This window comes from Ictidomys tridecemlineatus, chromosome 10 (assembly GCF_052094955.1).
Source record: "Ictidomys tridecemlineatus isolate mIctTri1 chromosome 10, mIctTri1.hap1, whole genome shotgun sequence".
In the NCBI taxonomy this organism is placed as follows: domain Eukaryota; kingdom Metazoa; phylum Chordata; class Mammalia; order Rodentia; family Sciuridae; genus Ictidomys; species Ictidomys tridecemlineatus.
The window spans coordinates 18,276,590-18,297,423 of NC_135486.1; the positions used below are offsets into that span (position 1 = coordinate 18,276,590).

The 20,834-nt window shown below is 38.7% G+C and overlaps 1 protein-coding gene across 1 annotated transcript in view; it reads right to left on the minus strand.

The window, feature by feature from the left end:
* The window catches only part of LOC101961962 (complement factor H-like), an 84,697-nt gene extending 65,103 nt beyond the window's left edge, over window positions 1–19,594 (minus strand). Inside the window, exon 1 of the mRNA XM_013356131.2 lies at window positions 19,200–19,594. Within this exon, the coding sequence (XP_013211585.2) occupies window positions 19,200–19,594 (395 nt within the window). The remainder of the gene's footprint in view (window positions 1–19,199) is intronic.
* Window positions 19,595–20,834: the final 1,240 nt, after the last annotated feature.

The following is a 20,834-nucleotide window of genomic DNA, read 5'->3' on the forward strand; positions in this document are numbered from 1 at the left end:
ATCTTGTGTATATAGGATCTTCAGAAGCTCAGGAGATCAGTTAGGATTCCTTTTCCAGTCTTCAAGAGAAGTTTGATTTATTTAAAATTTCTGTTGAAGCATTTTATCAGACACATACTTATTTATTACTAAGATTAATAAAATTGTTTTTGAAAATAATTTGGGCATTATCTTTTCAATAATAATGCCCAATTATCATGGAAAAATAATGCCTAAACAATTCAAATAATTTTTCAATAATAATTTTAAAAATAATAATTTCAAAAATAAGGATTTTTGAAAGTTTAAAGATACCTTGGAACCGAATTTAGTGTGGTATTTTACTTGACTTCCCCCCGCTCCATAGTAAATCTTAGCTCAGATCCCTTCTAAGAACTGAGTTAGAAAAGATGAATTTTACTTGAAGTGAACATTACATGCATAAAACGAATGACGAAGGAGACAGCTCAATGATATCTCAAACCCAAGATGGCAAGGGTTTCCGATTACCGCTTCTTGGAAAATTCCTTTGTTTGTGTATTCCCGAACTCGCTTGGAGACTTTCATATTTTTGCCTTTGTGTTTTGCCTTTTGGAATCAAAATTATACTGCTATTCTTAACAAATTCAGAAAACACATTTTGATGAATTATTAAATGCATTCAGTAGAAACAAGGGGAATACTGGTGAGATTGGAAGATCTCAGGAGGCTTCCTTATAATTTCTTTGCCCCACCCGCCCACATGAAAGGGGAAGAAAAAGAAGCAGGGCGAGTTGGCTCGGAAGAGCAATTCACAAGGCAACAGCTGTCTCTGTAATAGTAAAACGTTCCATATTTTACCTCCTAACTTCTCTGGGAAGCCATCTTTTTCCTCACAGCGTCTCAAGTGTGTCATCTTTTATGATGTGTGGGTCAGTCATTCCCCTTCCTTTGTATTCAAGTATCTCATCTTTTATCACCATATGCTCCAGGAGTGTGCTCTTCTCTCTACCCCACCAGGACATCTTTTCCTGTCTCTGTGTCTTGTATGTGACAGTCTTTCCCTTTAATGTGATTAGGGAGGGACATCTTTTTTTGGCGTGCATTCCGTTTGTGACATTTTTATGTCCTCAGGGCATCCACATTGCAACTTTTTTCCAGGACTGCATACCTTTATTTATGGATGTTGTTTTTAACTTCAGTTTGCCAATTATATGTCATTTTACTGCCATCAGTATCACCAGTGGCTTCTGTTTCACTTTGGCCTATGAATTTCGTGTTGATACAGCGGATACCATTTTTGCTTTCTGTGTTGGGATGGGATGCTGAAGGAGGTTGGTGAAGGAAATGGGGCTTCTTCTTTTCACATTTGGTACAGATTTTATGTTACAGAACACACAAAAGGATCTTTCCCTCTTTGTCTTTCTCTTAACCTCAATGTGGTTCTCTGGGAAGCTACTGTTAAGTAATCTCATGCCAGGAAGGAAAACAGAGCTTATGTGTGTATGTGTGTGTGGGGTGTGTGTGTGTGTGTGTGTGTGTGTGTGTGTGTGTGTGTGTTTGCTTATGCATACTGTGAAAGCAAGTTTTTTCAGTGGCAAAAACATGGAAGAGAGAAAGAAGATTTGTATCAAGCCTTTGATTTGCTAAATATGCCAATATGTGCTTTCAAATATTAATTTTTATTTAACTGATAGTATAACAGATAAAAGCATAAGATTTGAAACTTAGATGTTTAGGTAGTATCCCAGCTTCCTCATTTACCAGCTATATCACCTTGGTGACATCTCTTAATCCCACTGTGACCTGGTTTCCTTATCTCATTTGTGAGAATGTGGTTGTGGAGTTGACACAGTTAAGATGGAATTGTTTGGTTTGAATTTTGGTTCCCAGAGTATAATGCTTAACATTTGCTCAAGAACCTTTAATTTTTACTTCTCTTTAAGTAAACTGTGCAGAACAGCAATTGGACCCATTTCTAAAAATGAAATGAGAATTTCACTGAAGAAGAATTTAAGAATTTATCTATCATAAAATACTTCCATGATTATAGTGGTAGAATCAGGGTCAAAGTGTGTATTGTAAGATATAGGTCTGACTGCTGTGAAAAAGACTTAAAGCAAGAATTTTACATCTTCTGCAAAAGTCATCCCAATGAGGGACCAGTAAGATTTCCACTATTCTTAAAGTTTGCATGGTGAAAGATGTCAATAATAAAAACTGAGGACATCCCTTCCTTTAAGACAATAGTTCTGAAGTCGAGATGTACATTAGAATCTCTGGATTCTAATGTCACTCTGAAGCACCTACCTCTCAGAAATTCTGACACCGTTTATCTGATAGAAAGTTAAGAAGCTGGTTTTTGAATTTGTTTTTAGGCAGGTGTTTGCTTGCCATTTACTGCACTAGCAAGGAAGAGATTCCTGCCTCAGGTTATGGGGGTGGCCAAACACAAAACACCTGACCCTGCTCAGTGGTAGAGCATCTGCCTATCATGCATGGAGTTGTAGGTACAATACTCCAGCACTGTCAAACAACAACAACAACAAGAACAACAAAACAAAACAAAACCCCCCCAAACCCCCAAAACCCAAATCAAACAAACAAAAAATCTTACCCATTTTCCCAGAAAAGCAGTGCATCCCTTAAGCAAAAAAATGTTTCTTTCTTTCTCCTTAGTGGATATTCTAAAAGAGTGATATTTTCTATCTTCCTTTCAGGTGCCTAATGTATCCACTTTTCCTATCCATTATTTTTGGATGTCTCACATAATGTCTAAAGATCAAAGAATGTTTAGCTTTATGTCTGAGGCATTTGTTCTATAAACTGTGCACTTGGCCTTCTTTCCCACATTTTAACTAACACCCTGTGTTCTGCTTTTTGAGTCAGGCCAGAACTTCATCTCTACTCAGTTCCTTTGCTGGTAGTTCCTTTTATTGTAGGTGGTCAGTTCTTTCTTTCTGGCTGTCCTTCCTCTGCATCCCTAGAAGAAGTGCTCTTCCCTCCATGGAGCTGAGGAGCTATACCATCAGTGATATTGGTCTGTAGACCCCAAGCCAAATCCTTCATTATATCGTTTAAGAGGGGATTTTCTATTAAAGTTCAGAATTTATTTTATGTTCTTAGTGCATGAAATCATCTTTTTTCTTCATTGAATCCCAAGTTATATGGTCTCTTCCTCTTGCCCAACAGATGAATTGCCATTTATTTATTTATTTTTTTGCTAAATAGGATTTATCATCACTTGTATCTATATTCATCACTTCCATATTTCACATTTATGTCTGTGGTTTGGATTCCTCCTTATAACTTGAGGCTATTTTATGTACCCTTGTGTGGTAAACAGTTTCTAAGCTTTTCATGTTTTCTGCTACCCTGCAAACTACCCCCCCCCCTTTTTTTTTGTAATTTGGCATATCAGGCAGAATGCTTTATATTCTCTTATTCAAACAGTCACTAGCCACTTTGCTATTCTGTAATATCCTGGCATATATCACTGCTTCTTTTTAACACGGCGATATTATGTTTTACTGAAAGTAAATCTGCATAGGTATCATTTCCTCACAAACAGTCTTCATGATTTTTACACATAATTTTTACATTGTTTTGTCCACTGAAACATAAGTGAATCACAATTTTGACACAATCTGAATAATCTGGCTACTCATATTTAACTGCTAATTATTATATTTTACTATTTTTATCTCATCACACATTAATATCAATCATTTATTTTATTTTTTCACAGATACTTGTTTTCTATAGTATTTTTCTTCCTTTGTGTTTGTAATACATTTCTGTTTCTCCCAGATCATTTTTATCCAGTTAATCTGTGCCAGGAGTCCTAAAACAGCTGCCACAGTCCAGCTGCAGCAAAATAACCGGGGGGTGACGAGTAACTTGTGTACATTGATACAGCAGGAGTGGGAGCCGTTTATTGTAGGACAGGAGGGGTATATATACATTCCACACAGCTTATCTTAATTAACATAAACTAGATACAGCAGTCAACCAATAAGGAATCTCCACACTTAATTGCTTGCTGGCGTTACTTCACAAACCACTCCCCCTGGCAAAATGCCAGGCGCCATCTTGACTTGTTTACAGACCCTAACACACAGCATTTTACTAAATGTTGAAAAATAAGAGAAAAGAAATATTATTGGCTCTCAAGAAAAGCACAAACTAAAAAAGGAGAGATATGCTTAGGCCAATCATTGAATTGCAGTTTGATATGCACAGTAGTAAACGTAGATGAGTGCACAGAATAGAGAGTGGTTGATTATGAAGTTATGAGGGCATGACACAGAGGCAGGCAACCCTGAGCAGTACTGTTAAGACAAACAGTTGGTCTAGTTAGACAGGCTGGAAGGACCCCTGATAGAAGAAATGGCAGCTACAGAGTCCTGAGGCATGGGGCAATGGGTGTGGGAGGTTGAGAAATAACTCAAAGTTGCTGAAGCATCTATTGGAGAGGTAGATGTGAGTGAGTTGTGAGAATGGAGGGTGGAAAGGCAGATAGGAGGAGGCCATGAATGTCTTGCTTGTCAGAGTGGCTAGGAGTGTACACTGTACTCTAGGAGGGAGGAGGAACCATTAGAAGCAAATAGGAAGGGCCAATGACTGGATCAGAGATGTGCTCACTGCAGAGGGTGGTTTTTCAGGGTAGCAAGACCGAAGCCAGCAAGGCCAGTTCTGAGGTGGTTGTCTACGGGAGAAATGTGGTGTGTGTCGGGGGGAGGTTGTCGGGAGTGGGGGGACTGCACAATATTAGTGGGAGTGGTGATGGGAAAGAAGAGGCTTATCCCGGACCAGACATGGAGAAGGAGAAGACAGTCTAGGACAAGGGGCAGATTGCTGGCTCTGGAAATGAGCTACCACTGGAGGTAGAAAACCTCACAGGAAAAGCAGTACCCTCTCCTCTTGGCAGCCTCTTTTTTTTCTTTGTACTGGGAGTGCAGAGTTCTATTCTGTTAGAAAGCCTGACCTCTTAACATGGTGCTTGATCATGCCATTTACTTTCAGTTTTGTAGCTCAGCATGGTATTTTCTGTGTAAGAAAGATAGGCTCATATTCCACAGAGGCAGCCAGAAATAGGCCCAGGACTGCTGCAGGTGCTGGCTTCTGGCTTTGGAGCAAGCCAGTGGCTCCAGCTCCCGGCTTGCTCTAGCTCATCATGCAACTTCTGGCATGCACAGACTCCTTACCCAGGGACTGACCCACAGAATTCAAATTTCAGTGACATGGAATAGTCTGATTGTGTATATTTATGAACCCCAAGCTGAAGGAGTGCTCTTTTATATTAATCAATGTTATTAACATTCTAGGTAAGTGATGAGTCATATGTTCCAGATACACATATGTGTTCTATGAGATATGTGATATGTTCACTGAGAAATATTCCATAAACTTGTTACCTGGTGAAACTCATGCATAACTGCTTTGATATAAATTTTATAATTCTATCCAATTAATATCCTGAAGTTGAGTTTTTTTTTTAAAGTAGAATCTGGGTTACTCTGTCCTAAGAGTCAAAAATATTCATATTTAGTTGGAATGCACCATCTGTTTATTATCATAGCTCACATCTTTCACCCTCAGCAAATCCCAGAGGTAGTATCTTTTCTATCTAGGTACTGGAAGTACTTTTAGTATTAATGAAGTTCTTCAGATGTCTTGCTTACTCTTTTAATGAAATTCAAATTTGATTTTGGGGTTTTCTTATTTCCCCCTTGTTAGGCACTTCTTTTCTTTCTCTTCATTTCCTTTTTCTTTTTTATCATGTTCACCACGGTTACCTTGCCTTCTCTGTGCTCAGAACACTCGCCTGGGATAGAGTTCCTGCTATGCAGCTCTCACTGAGGCACAATCTACATCAGCTACTTTCCTCTGTGTAATTATTATTGGCACTCTTGACAGGTTGCTTAAGGATTCATTTGTGCCAATGCTTCCTGAATAAGTGTTTAAGTTTCTGTCAACAAGCCCAGAGAACCTTCCTTTCGCCTAATAAGACTCAAGAACGTTGACTATGCCTTCCGTGTTCCCAAGAGCACCACTCTTGCTCACTGACACCTATCAGTAGCATCAGCTCTTCCTCCTCCTCCGTCACCCCCTCTTCCTGTCCCGTCACATACATCTCTGTGGATTCCAGATGCACCTTTCCCCCATATGCTTCCTCTGTTCCCATTGTGAGCCAGATGTTTCAAATAACCTTCCAGGGAAATGCAGGATCTTTATCAGCCATCCCCCGTGAGTCATCATTCTGTCTTTTTGCCCAAGTCTGTTGTATTTTTCCCCAATGTGCCACAGGTGCATATGGCTGGTCTTCTTCCCAGCACAGATGTATAATGCTTCTACCTTCTGTTCACTTATCATTGTGGTTTTACGTGCCCCGGGTACACCTTTTCACCTCCCATGCAGCCCGGCTGTGTTATCTTTTCTCATCCCAAACATCTATCAATATCGCTTGCTTTTGGAGAGCAGTTTGTTCCTTTTGCTTCAGAATAAGAGAAATATCTACGTCTCTCCCAGTTCAAGTATATTCAATTTTATCCAATGCATTTCATTGGGTTGTATTTTTCGACACTGTGGTTTTTTTTTTACAATCCTGACATTCTAATAGGAATACGTAGAGTTGCACTTTTTTTTTTGAAATGCAATCGGGTCATTATTTTCTTTTCATTTACATTTACTATTGCATTAAGAAAAGAATTGTTTAGAGTTTGCTGGGAGCAAGACCTGGATCCAAGTCCTAAGCTTCTCAAAATGAAGAAGCCATGATTACTGTGCCAACTGTTGTACACAGTGTGGTCTCATCTCTAGGCTTTTGGAGAAATGGAAAAACATGTTATACAACATTTTGTGTCTATCAGAACACACAAAACAAACCTGTGTATGTACATAATTTATATACATTATGTAGTTATTCTTTATCATCAACTAGCTGTTGTGATTTTTTCTTGGGTCCCATAAGCAACAGAGCTGAATTGTCATTCCTCCTGAGCACCATGAGGCCCAGGTCCATCAGTGCTCTCTAATCCAATTTGTTCATTTATTTGTATAACACAGCAATGCTGAAGAGACACAAAGATTTTCCCCTATGCTGAGCATATTTGTGTAGTCTGCTCAGAATCTTGCTTACAGTTTTTCCTTAAATAACCCTGATGCTTGCTTTCTGTCTTCATCGATGTGCCTTATGGATATTTGTCTGCATAGGAATTATACCATATAAATGATATTTATTAACTTTTTTTTTTGTCTCCCAGTCAAGTCTTCCAGCAGTGACCAGTGCACTTCCATTCATAATAATCACACTTGGGAATACTGGAACTTTTCTCTTTTTTGTGCAGAAAATATCTCTGAATGGTCATCAGTATTCCCTTTAGTGCTGCAAAGGAAACTGCTTTTCTCCTTAAATATTAATTTTTTGTGAAAAATGGCTCCCACAGCAGCTTTTGTTCATTTGCGTGGGTTTGAGGTAACTAAAACAACTAAATAGTTAAATTATCCTCATTGTGTCCACTTGTTTAATTTTTTAATTCTTTAATTTTTCTTTGTTCTTCAGAGCATGCAAACTTTAGGATTTTTCTATTTTAGGATTAAACAATATATTGTTACTGTTTCAAATATTTGTGCTCCAAATAGTTATTGAGCACATATTTTCAACTGGAAGTGGACAAAACTTCCTGCCTTCATAAATCTTGCATCTTCTACAAGGAGACAGAAAATGAATAGAGTATTGAGAGGGGTAAGTATATGTGGGGGAAATTAGGAAGGAATAGTGATAAGAAACGTGTGGATGTACATATTTGTGTGACTGTGTTGGGTGGGGAAGAGACATTGCAATTTAGGTGTCTGGGAAAGTCATTGAGAGAGTGACAGTGAGGGGTGGGTCAGCCATGTTGACTGAAGAGCATCTCGGGAAAGGAATGGCAGTTTCAGTGCATTAAACTGGAAGTGTGAATCGGTGTTCTTGGGAAACTTGGAGGAAGACCCTGGGACTGGAGTGCAAATTAATCAGGAGAATCTCCATAAGACACGAGGTTAGTAAAACAATGGGGTTGCAATGAGGGAAAGCCTTGTTAAGGCATTTTAAGTTGCACAAAATCCATATTGTGAGGCCTGGGCCCAATTGTGGTCTTCATTCCTCCCTGGTCAGACAGGCATAATGGCTTCTTTGTTTTTCTCAGGACTGCTGACTTCTCAAGGGTCTATAAATTATTGCCCTTTCTTTTCTTCCCATTTTCTTTTCTCTCTCCCTCCTTCTCTTCCTTCCTATCTCTTTTTCCCCCCTGATATTCCTATTTCCTTTTCCATAGTTTGTCTGAACATGGCATCTTCTTATTTACAAATTTTTCCTTCCATCTTCTGTGAGAAACAGAAAGTCTAGAGGTCCATTTTCAGAATACAGATAGCCTTCAATGTAACACTGGGGCATAAGAAAGGCGGCCAGTGGGGAACAGAGCAGAATGGAAAGTAACAAGCAGTTAACTCACAAAATGGCACCATAGCTATGGAGGTGGCAGATCCTACGTCCATTCCATGTACCTGAACGGCCCTCTACAAATAGGAGGTAGGGGAAAGGGGGTGGGTGGGGATGGGCCTGATCAATAGAGATAAACTCTCTCTGTTAAGAAATAGTCACTTAGGTAAAGAAGTTAAGAGCTGCATAGGGGTCAGGATGCATTCACCCCAAGAAGACTTTCCTGTCACAGGAGAACAAAGGGAGGTGGGAACAACTGAGGTATATTTCTTTAAATATCCCACTAGGAGACAGTAAAACCCAGGTGACCTTTGGGAAGACTGTGCACCCCGTAGTATTCAGTCGATGAGGAACTGGGGGAGGGCCCTTGTGCTTTGGGGATAAAATATTGATTGTACCCGATCTACATGTGCTTGCTCCCCCAGACACCAGCTCTTGCAAGACCACCAGTAAAAATCCTCACTTTTGCTATACCTCATTGTCTCTTAGTCCACTCTCCAGGTTTGGCTGGTGAGTATGTTTCTCATACTGTCAAGATGGGTCTTCTAATCTATGATGGCCCCAGGATATCCATTTTTCTAAGGACATTGTGTTGGGGATGCAAATCAAGTCAAGATGGTGCCTGGCAGTTTGCCAGGAGGAGTGGTTTGTGAAGCAATGCCAGGGAGCCATTAAGATGGTGAGGATTCCTTATTGGCTGACTGCTGTATCTAGATGATGTTAATTGAGCCAAGCTGTGTGTAATCAGTTAGGTATATATACCCCTGCTGTCCCACAATAAAGCAGCTCCTGCTACCTGGGGTGCCTACTACTTTGCGTTCTGCTCAGTTCCCGCTGAGTTCACTCGCAGTAAAGTAGTTCTCGCTTTAACCTTCAAGTTGCTTGTCACCTCCCGGTTATTTTGCCCAGCCAGACTGAGGCACATTGTATTTCCTATTCATTTTTGGGGTGGATACAGATAGTGCATGTTTGACTTTAACACACCTGGATTGCTGGTTTCTGCCGGTGCTAGCAGAGCACAAGGTCAGCGTAGAATCCTACATTCACAGAGCTGGGAAGGAGTCTACAGAGTGCAATCTTCCTTGATAGACAAAGAAACAGTGCTTTCCTCCTTGCCCCACAGATAAAAAGGTGGACTCATGCTCTGCTGGAGCTTCTTCATGTGCATTTCCTTTTGGAGGTTTTTGTTTTTGTTTTCTTTCTTTTAAAGTTTGTTTTAATTAGTCATACACGACAGTGGAGTGCACTATGATACAGCATACATACATTTAGTATAATTTCTCATTTTTCTGGTTCTACATATGTAGAATCCCACTAGTAGTGTAGTTATATATATACCCAGAGTAATAATGTCAGATTCATTCCACTGTCCTTTCTATCCCATACCCGCTCCCCTCCCTTCACTCCCCTCTACCTAAAGTGACTCTATTCTTCCCTAGCCCTGCCCCCTTATTGTGAGTTAGCATCTGCATATCAGAGAAAACACGTGGCCTTTGGTTTTTTGGGATTGGCTTATTTTGCTTAGCATGATATTCTCCAGCTCCATCCATTTACCAGCAAATGCCATCATTTCACACTGTCAAGATGGGTCTTCTAATCTATGGTGGCCCCAGGATATCTGTCTCTTCTGGCAGTGTAAGTGCTGTTATTTTTGTCAGCAGATAATTTGTTCCCTATTTATCTCACTCTTTTCTCATCTTTAATTTTAATGTATCCCAAGGTTATCTCCAATGCTCTTTTTGTGTATCAGATTACTTTAAGGCTGAGTAATATTCCATTATGTGTGTGTGTGTGTGTGTGTGTGTGTGTATAATGCATTTTCTTTATCCATTCATCTGTTGAAGGGCATCTAGGTTGGTTCCATAGTTCAGCTATTCTGAGTTGAGCTGTTATAAACATTGATATGGCTGCATCAATGTAATGTGCTCATTTTAAGTCCTTTTTGGTATAAATGAAGGTTTTTTCCTCCATAGGAAAGGAAGAGTGACATAATCATGAACTCACCCTAGGTACATTATGTCATTGCCTTTTCCATTCCAACCATCCAAAAGATCTTCAGAATCCCACTTTCTCTGTGGAAATTTTCTGGATGACCCCGGGCCTTTGCTCTTTCACCCTGTGCTCATCAGCATTTTCCCTCTTAGTTGATGCTACTTGACATTAACCCAATATTTATACTTATATTTATATTTTCATTTTTTTTGAAATAGAATCTAGACACAGGACAGAATTCATCTCTCTCTCCCTCTTTCTTTCTTGCTCTCTTTCTCTCCTATCTACCACAATACTTAAAGCAACACTTTTCTAAAACTAGGTGCTCATAGTTATTCTTAAAATGTCCACACGACATGATGATTTTGCCCAACTTTAATATTCTTCTGTTTACTCCTCCCTTGCACAGGAACTCTTGTGATGTCATCTGGCATGGACCCCTTTCCCTTCCTCTTTTAGGGGAAAATTATCATCCCTATTGACCCCGGAACATCAGCTTTGATCTCTTGTTTCATTTTCTGTGTATTTTTCCTGGAAAGTACCCGAGGCGGTCATGCTCTACATCACCAAATTAAACCAACTAGTGTCTTCTCTTATTTTTCCTTCCTCTAGGTCACAGCAGTATGCACACACAAAGACAGCTTTTGCAGCTCCTGCTATTTAATAACTGTTCTACCTTAACGAGAAAGATAGTTCTTATTCCATGACACCTCACATCTGATGCAAAAGTAATATATATATTTCTTGTGAACAACTTGGAAAAATCACCCATTAAAATATTCTGAAATTCATACAATTTCCTGGAATTTAGAGCTGCCTATGGTGTGTGGTTGTGTGTATGTATGTGTGTGGGTATAATCTCTTTCTCTTAATAAATGTATAATATACTACTGTTTTTTACACATTTTTCCATGACATTACATTGTCTTCTATTAGCACATTTATTACATTGTTTCATATTACTAGAATAATATCCATTTATTTAATCACTTATAGCATGTGTAAATAAGATAAAATTACTTATAATCAACCACCCAATATGACCACAGTTTATATTTTCAGCCATGCAAAATATTGTGAATGGTATTTTATATCATTATGCATTTCTCATTACTTCATTTTAAATATCTGTACAATATTTTATCCAATGAATCTTGAATGATTGGTTTTATCAAGTTCAATTATTAATATCAGTTTCCAGTATTTTCCCCTTATAATTCAGCAATTAGCCTCACAGAACAAAAAATATTTGTTTCACTTGTCTTGCATTTTACTAAAAATAAAATCCAACCTTGAGTTGAGTTGCTGGGTGATGATGAGTTGTCAAGTTGAATTCCAGATAGATAGACATCAATTCCCGCATACTTAGAGGTATATGTGAGCATCCACTTATAGGCTCTCTTGATATTACAGGGTCCTATCCCTGCCACACACACTTTTTTTTTTAGGTTTTCTAAATTGATTGTCATAAGAGATTATCACTATTTTGAATTAATATTTCCTGAAATAACAGTGGAGTTGAATTCTTTTTATAGGATTCTAGGCTGTGGATTTTTTCCCCCGTTGATTACAATGTTTTGTTCTTAGTTATGTTTGAGAGATGTCTCTATAATAAAATTGGTAACCCTTCATCATAAAGGTCGCCGCTGGTTTTTCTCTTTTGGTATAAACTTACCTTGTATATAAATTTCCTCCTGATGAGTTTCAACATGCAAACATCTGTCAATTTCTGGATTTATTTTTACATATGGGCCCAGAAAAGGCATTCTATACCTGAGAACAGATAAACAATTACTTTAATTTCTTTTTATTGTAATTTCATTTTGGGGGCATGAATTGGGAAAGTTTCATCTCTCACAAAATGGTCATCCTTGCTGACTGCCCTCTTTGTTAATGGTTTGCCTATCTGATTTCTTTCTTCATTTGGTTTATTTTCCCCATGGAGGAGTCTGTGGCTTGTGTTTTGGACTCGTCTAGGACAAGTTCCCTTTTCTGTGTTCCTGTCCAGCCTTTGCCTTTCCATCCTTGTTAACCAAGGAGCACCGCTGCTGTCTGACTTTGGAGGCATCTTGATTTTCCACCATAACCTCTAGAGGACTTCTGTATGTTACCTATGACCTTGCTTGTGTCCACCACCTCTGCTGAAGCCCAAATGTCAAGACATGATTTTTCTTAAATTCATTTTGTCCCAGCTGTGTCCCTTTCTGGCTCCTCTTATAATTCTGAGACATTATTTTGCCTTTCCTCAAGTTCAGGATTTTGTCTTTTGATTTGGTTTGTTTACCTTGGTCCTATTTTTTTTTTTTCCCCTCTGCCTATGCTGTGTGTAGTCACCTTTGCTGTTTTGGAGCCCAGTGTTCCCACTGTGGGACTTGTACAGGTTCTGGTTCCCACCTTGTCTTGATGTCAATGATCTCTTTCTGATTTCATAGGCATATGATCTCTTTGACTTGTGCTTCACAGTAACTAAAGTCTCATTTTTGACAGTGTAAGTGCTGTGATTTTGTCAGCAGATAATTTGTTCTCTATGTGTGTCACTCGTTTCTCATCTTTAATTTTAATGTATCCAAGGTTATCTCCAGTGCCCTTTTTGTATATCAGATGCTTCTCGGTGCGTGTTAGGTCCTCCCTGTGTACATCGCTAGTACTCTTGTTTCTTTGTCCCAGGTAGGTCAGCAGATTTAAAGTCACCTTTTGTCCTTCTTCAGGTGCGTTTGCTTTTACACTTTACACTCTTGAGATAGGTTTTTTTTTCCCCCTTTTTATGCAGCTGTACTTATTTTCTCTCACTTCAACACCCGACACAATTTCACCTTTACTTGTTTTATTTTTTTCACTTTCATTTTCTTTGTGTTATGAACTCTTGCATTTAACCTCTCGCTTTTCTTATTATTCAGCGTCTCTTGTCATTGTGCACCTGAGGAGCATTATGTTGTTCTGTAATCCTCTTGTTGCTTCAGCAAAGTTACATAATCTTTGCTATTGAAAAATGACTCTTTCAGAACCACAGTAAATGCTTTTTTATATTCAGTCTTTAAAATGATGGTCTGTTTTTTTTTTTTTTTGGTACATTACATCCTCTTATTTTTCTCTAATTTTTGCTTCAAGGGTCTATTTTCTTTGCTTTCCTCTATTATTTATGAATTCTATATGTTTCTTTTCACATGCTTGAAACTTTTGTCTTCTAATGGATTATAATTGTATATAATTATGTATATTAAATTTTATTATAAATATATATAGTTATAATCTATTAGAAGACAAATATATACACACATACATATGTGTATATGTATATATTCTTAGATACTAGATCGCCTTGGTAAATTTTTAAAAATAATTTTTTTCAATGAAGGTTTACAGAAAAGTTATTTATTCATCAGTGTATAAAGCACTAAGAGGGATACACAGACAAAATTGGGGGAAGATCAGTCTGTACTAGATCAGTCAGAAAAGATTTGGGACAACTAGTATTTCATCAGTTTTAGTAAATTTTAAAGGATTCATGCATTTTGGATAAAGATGAGAAAACCCCAAACACCATATCTTTCACTTACTGTTTAGGTGGAACACAGCAGGTTTAGAGAAAAACCTTAATACCTCTGAAATGAGAAGAACCCTTATGAAGCAGTGCATCTCAAATGGTTAGAGAGCTACTCCCCCCTCCTGATTCTTCATTTGTAAATTGTTGTCACTGCGTCTCCACTTGGAATCTGTTTGGTTCAATTCATCACCGCCCAATTTGTAAATCAAAAACAAAACAAAAAAAAAACAAAAACCATAAATAGAGTTCATTAAGATGATATGTAGTATAGAGGAATCAAATGATGCTTTCAAGGAGTTCTTAGTTCTTTGCTATAGTATTTAAATGTGTAGACTAATAGTTCCTGCTTTGGAAACCTAATCCCCAAAGCCAACACTATTTGGAGGTGGGTTCTTTGGAAGGTGGAGTTAGGTGAGATTGTGAGAGTGGGGCCACAGGCTCTCATTGCTGACCTCATAAAAGAAGAAAAGAGACCTGACCTAGCACAGTTGCTCTGTCTTGCCACACAATGTCCACTGTCATGTGCGAGGTAGCAGGAAGTCCCTCATGCTAGTGCCATGCTCTAGGACTTCTCTACCTCCAGGATCATGAGTTGAATAAACCTTCATTCTGTGTAAATTACCCAATCTGTGGCATGCATTTATAGCAACAGCAGAAGCAAATAATTTGACTTCTAATTTTGAGTAGGTTAAGAATATAAAATGACATGATAAACTAGATGATGAAACTCTAAAGCTGTATGGATTCAGAACACATAAAAATAGGTGATAAATGGGGATGTGGCTCAAGCGGTAGCCTGCTCGCCTGGCATGTGTGCGGCCTGGGTTTGACCCTCAGCACCACATACAAACAAAGATGTTGGGTCCGCCGAAAAACTAAAAAATAAATATTAAAAAACTTTCTCTCTCTCTCTCTCTCTCTCTCTCTCTCTCTCTCTCTCTCAAAAAAAGGTGATAAAATTAGTAGAGAAAGTGATTATGTAAGTACAAAAATATATACTGGCCTGAGGGGGACAGATAACTAGAAGAGAGGAAAGCATTTTAGGACTATCTCTCTATAAATAATATAAAAACAACTATGTGTCTTAGCTCTTGAAAGGATGTACCTAGCTATTCACTTTTTAATTTAACCATCAAATATTGAGCATGTGCTGCGTTCCAGACTAAAGGCTTCTGAGGCTCTGACATAGTGGTAAACACTACAGTCAATATCTTTGCTTAAATGGAGATTAGGTGCTCTGTGCTCTGGGTCAACCACTTGTTTACGACATAAATAAAAGAGCTGATATTAAATAGTGGAAGTTCTATGAAGGAATTAAATATTGTGATGTGACAAAGAGATGAGGTGGTCTGCCGTTGCCTCTAAAAGATGAGATGGAGTCAGTTACATAAAGATGCAGGAGCAGCACATTCCAAACAAGGTGAGGAGTGCATGTAGACAGAGTTTAGGGCAGAAATGGGCTTGGGTTTACTTCTAAGAAAGAAGGCTCATGGGTGAGGTGAAGAGGATTAGGAAATGAGATCTGAACCACAGATGTAGGCAAACCATGCAGAGCCTTGCAGGCCACCATCAAGTACTTACTGACCGATGGGTAGACAGACATCTTTGTGAAATGTTGGTTCAAGCTTTTTGCCCATTTTTGGTAAGTGTGGTTTTCTTATAATCGTACTGTTTATGGTTCATATAACTTCTATTATCGGTTTTATAAAAATTTTCAGTTTCTTTGAATATTCCTTCTTTTCAGTTCTCTCCTCTCATGTGAATATTGGATTTATTCACCCTGACCCACATGTGTCTTAAAAAGTTCTTTTTTAGATTTCCTACCCATTTATCTCTTTGTGCTTTTGTCTCTTTCTCTCAATTTTTAAAGCTTAGTTTACAAGTCCTGTGCCCTTTCTGATACTTTACTATTTTTCCAGTTGCATAATTTTCCTTTGGTTATTTTTCTTCTACATTCTTGTATTCATAGTGAATGGCTCCAATATTTTCCAAATTTTTCTGTAATTTATTTTTTATTTTTTATTTTTATTTTTATTTTTTTTATTGGTTGCTCACAACATTACAAAGCTCTTGACATATCATATTTCATACATTAGATTGAAGTGGGTTTTAACTGTTGTTTTTAGTCTATTTCCCTAAATATATTACATATTTACATTGAAGTCCATTGAAGTCCATGTCTGATAACTTAATTGTCTGTGTGTATGCATATTATTTTTTTTCCAATTTGAGGTCAATTTAATCTACTTCTTGGTATGTTTGGTAGTTCTTGATTGACTGGTAGACATGATATTTTGACAATTTCAGAATCACCTTGTAACTCTTCCCTGGAGAGGATTTGACTTTTTTTTTTTTTTTAATTAAGCATGTAGAAGATAATCAGCTTACTTTTAGTCAAGCCATGTCCCTTTGGAGTTCACCTTTTAGGGTTCAGTCCTTAAAGCCTCTAGACAGCATGCCTAGGGTACCTTAGCTCCTCTTCATTAGTGGATCTTGAACTTTATATCCAATACTGGGAAGTGGCGGATATTTCTTTTGGCCTCTGAAAATTCCTTTCTGTTAGATTTCTTGGAAACTGTATTTGTATATGAGAAACTTAGGAAATAAATTCTTCTAAGGATGATTTTATATTATTGTTGATTTCACTTACTATGCTTTTCTTTTTCTCAGGCATCTTGAATTTTCATTCTATCTTCTTACACAGCCCCTAATTATTATTCCTCCCTCAGGCCGATGAGATGATTCCAAGTTGTAGGCAGCTGCTTTCTCGTATGTCCCTATGACCAACACTTAAAAGTAACAGATGCTTCTAAAGATAAAATCTGTAAAGAAAGTCTGGGTCTCTTTTCTCAGGAATTTTGGTTGTCTTTTGCTAATCTCTGATGTCTTCAAAGAGCTGTTTTTAGTTTAGCTTTGTTTTGGTGATGGGTTAGTAAGGTAGCATCTGCTCCATCATATATGGAAGCAGATTCTTCTTTATCTCTTAAAACTACTTAGCAGTTTTATATATTCAACATTGGACCCCTAAAGTACTTTGAGTCCAGACATATATCTGTGTGCCCAGGAGAGTTCATCACACCGAATGCATCCAGAATAGAAGAAGAGTCTGCCCTAATGACCAATTCCTGTTTATCCCCTTGGATTGATAGGGAACCGCTGAGGCAGCCATTTTGTTTATATACCATTGACCAGATACCAATAGCTATTTAAATTCATTACCAGAGCAGATAGTTGTACATTAAAATGGCTATTTAATGATATGGAATGAACTTATGCATCCATTTTAAACTTTTTATCTTATTTGATAGGATGTCATAGCACAGATTGTCCCACTAAATACTAGAGACCTGGCAATACTAGGAAGCAACTGCAGGAAAAATGACCTGGAGTGAGCCAAACTTGGGAATTATAGATCACAGGGAAATCTAGTATGACTGAGGAGTAGACTGTTGAGAGAAGAGGCAGAATCAATGAATATGGCTCCAGGATTTGAAAGCCAATTTGAAGAGACTGGACTTTGACATAAAGCCAATGGGAAGCCATTTAAAACTATTTTTTTAAAAAAGTTTTGAATTTTGAACGGATTACTATATTTCTGTGTGATAAATAGCAGAGCAAAGATTAAAAAGAGGCCATTTAGGAGACTATCACAGTAGCTTGATTTATGGTGACATTAGTATGGAGAGTGAGGATCGATTCTTTTCGAAACCTACTTGGGAGGCATAAAGGAGCTGGTGGCGGATGGTGGGATGGTGGAGAGGGCAACGAGGGCTAGGGAGGCAGCTACATCATTGAAACAGAAAACGCTGAAGCAGGAGCAAGTTTTTAAGATACAGTTTGGTTTTCAATAATGCTGGTTTGAGATACCTCTGAGATGTGAATATTAAACATGTTTAGCAACTGCTTACATATATATTTTGGTGGTTGGGAGAAAGGTTGGAATATGGATATCAATTTAGACTCATCATTGTAGAGATGTAAATATATGGGTGTCAAGAGTGAAGCAGAATGGAGGCTGAGGGTGGAGAGTTTCGGGAAGAAGATGCTATGTCAAGTTTCCCAAGACAAATGTGAAGTGTCGAGAATTATTTCCCAGGGAAGGTGACACTGTCTTTAGTATATTAAGCAACAAATAGGCTACTTTCTTTCTTGAAGGAGTCTCTATGTTCTTAAAAAAATACATCTGCAAAAATCCTTGAAAAGATATTCCAGGACAAAAGGTTATCCTTGCCTCTTCTCCTTATGTGCAAAAATGTGAGGAACCCACAGAGAACTGTCTCCCAGCAAGGAGATGAATAAAACTGGTTTTGATACAATTAACATTTATTCCACATGCATATTGTACAGCATGCTCTTCTAAGTATCATTTCTCTAATTAACCTGTCAAACCAACTCTCTTAGGTAACTTTCTTTATTATCTGCACTTTACAAATAAAATCAGGTGCTAGAAGATTAACAAATTGCCCAAACTCATACAGCTGGCAAGTGGTGAAGATGTAATCTGAACTCAGATACTATACTTTAATTCTGAAGCCCTACCGTGTCCTGACCCAGTTCAAGCAAAAGGAATATAATCACATGTTGTTAGCTGCAACAGAATGAGGGTCACCAGTGATCTCCTTGAAAGTCACTGCAGTGGAGTGAGAGGGGCAGAATCCAGAGTGGAATAAATGGCAAACTTGTTGGTTTGAGGAGTATACACAGAGGTAGGGAGCATAAAGAACTCATTTAAAATATGTGATTAAAAAGAGAATAGGAACAAAAAAAAAAAACTCAAGATTTTATAGAGCAATTTTTTCTTGCTTATGTGTAGGGATGTGCTAAAAAATAGTCAAGGGTGTGGGAACACATGGATGGAGGAGAGTAGTTATCAATATCATAAGAAGACCAGGGAAGGTAGAGTTGAGTGCATTCATATTGCTTTGCAGGGTAGCTCCTCTTTGATGGCTTCTCTTTAATCTCTGAGGTAGAAGGTTAAGATCACCTGCTGAGATTAAAGTGCAGGCAACTGAAGGTAGTGGTCTGAATTTTGAGAATCCAGTAGCTGTCTGTGAAGGACAAGAGAGAGTTGACAAGAAGTTTAATATGAGTTCCTTGAGCAAGGATCAGAGACTATTCTAAGATTTATCAGGAGAAGAAGAACAGAGGAAACAAGAATACTGGGGGGAAAAAAAGTGTGGTTGATGGATAGGCCATGTGCAAAGCTGGAGAGGCAGAAGAAACCTGGTAGGAGAAGGCAGAGTGTTGAGAGCCACAGCCGGAGGGGCCCCAGTAAACTTCCAGCTGCCAGCAAATATGTCTTGGATTGGAAGCCGTGAAGGCATATCTGGAGAATAAATTGGTGTAAAAGCAAATCTGTGTTTGCATAATTCACAGTATTCTTTTTGACTGTGTTTCAGCCACTGAACTAAGCATTCTTGATGGATAAACTTAATACTGCCAGTACATACACAAGGATGATAAAGAGGTTTTTCAGGTGTTCCTTCTGACCGACACACTCTACATATGTCTTCCTCCGCGGTGTCCATCTTGTCTGGAGGACTGTGGTGACGCAACTGCGAGGCTCTCGTGGCCGGGCGGAGAGCATGGTGCTGATAACGCCAAGGTTGGGGATTCATTCCCCGTACGGGCTACCAATTGCCGCAGTCTGGCTGGGCATAATTCAGGAGCCACTTGTCAAAAGAAATGAACTTTATTTTTAGAACACACACACCAAACCACACAGCTCTTCAGGAAAACCTTTAGAGCCCAACTGCTACCACCGGCTTCCCACAAGCCTCTCAACCTCCCCCACTCCTCCTGCTCTTGAGGCCGATTGGCTGGGTCGTGTGGGCGGAGCCAAAAAAGTCCCCCAATGAGCAGCTCCATGGTCTGAAAGGGCAGGGAAACAACCCAATGAGCATTACCGCAGAGGAGCCAATCAGTTGGCAGCGAGAAGTTTGCTGGGGCCGCTGTAAGCCAATCATCAGCTGGCAGCTGGAAGTTTGCTAGAGCCCCTTTGGCTGTGGCTCTCAACAGCAGAGGCTTAAAATCCTGATAAGATGAACAATGGTGTGGTGAGGTCATTGTGCAAGTAAGCCGGAAAAAATAGGTAGTCTAAAATAGGAGGAAATAGAGCAATTGGAGGTCCTGTTTTTATTTTTACAAGGAAATTATGTTTCATTTGCCCCCCAAAGCCATAGTTTCTGCCTCTTTATGTCTAAAATCTTAGGGTCATAGATCTGAGAACTTGAGAATTGAGTACTTGAACTTGACAGTGGACAGTGCCTGCCACAGGTACAGATAAAGAACTTTGTGAAGTTGTCAGGTAGAAAAAATTAGCCAGGACAGAGCACCTAAACGACAGGAGGCTCTCTGTTAAGGAAGTAAGGTTTCCAAGGCATAGAAAGTGTGGGTTCTCAAAGGGTGTCCAAGCATTAGGGATGGGGAAGTTGAGGATGGTGGTTAAGTTTCTAGGGAAGTGAAGTTTATTTTCATTTGCCTTTACCCTCCTTTTCTGTGCTGTTTTCTAAGTTTTGGTCACCCATTCCTCCTTAGATATCTACTCCAACTCCATGGTTTTATTACTCTGAAACTAGATCTTAAAATGAGAATTTTCAGCTTTGTCTGTGGCATTTGATTATAAGGCATTTGATTAAATTTATCCTTGCAATTTCTCTTACCATTGTTGTTCTTCTACATTTTAAGTGGTTATTTTTCGGTCTTAATGACCTCTGTCTCTACTCACCTCTTAAGCCTTGGTGTGTCCAAGTCTCATTCACCAGCCATAGAAGAAGGCATTGTGGTTGCTTGCTCATATCTATGGCACACCCATTGCCCTTTCCTCCTGAGTCATTTTTCATCAGCTAAAATGCTATC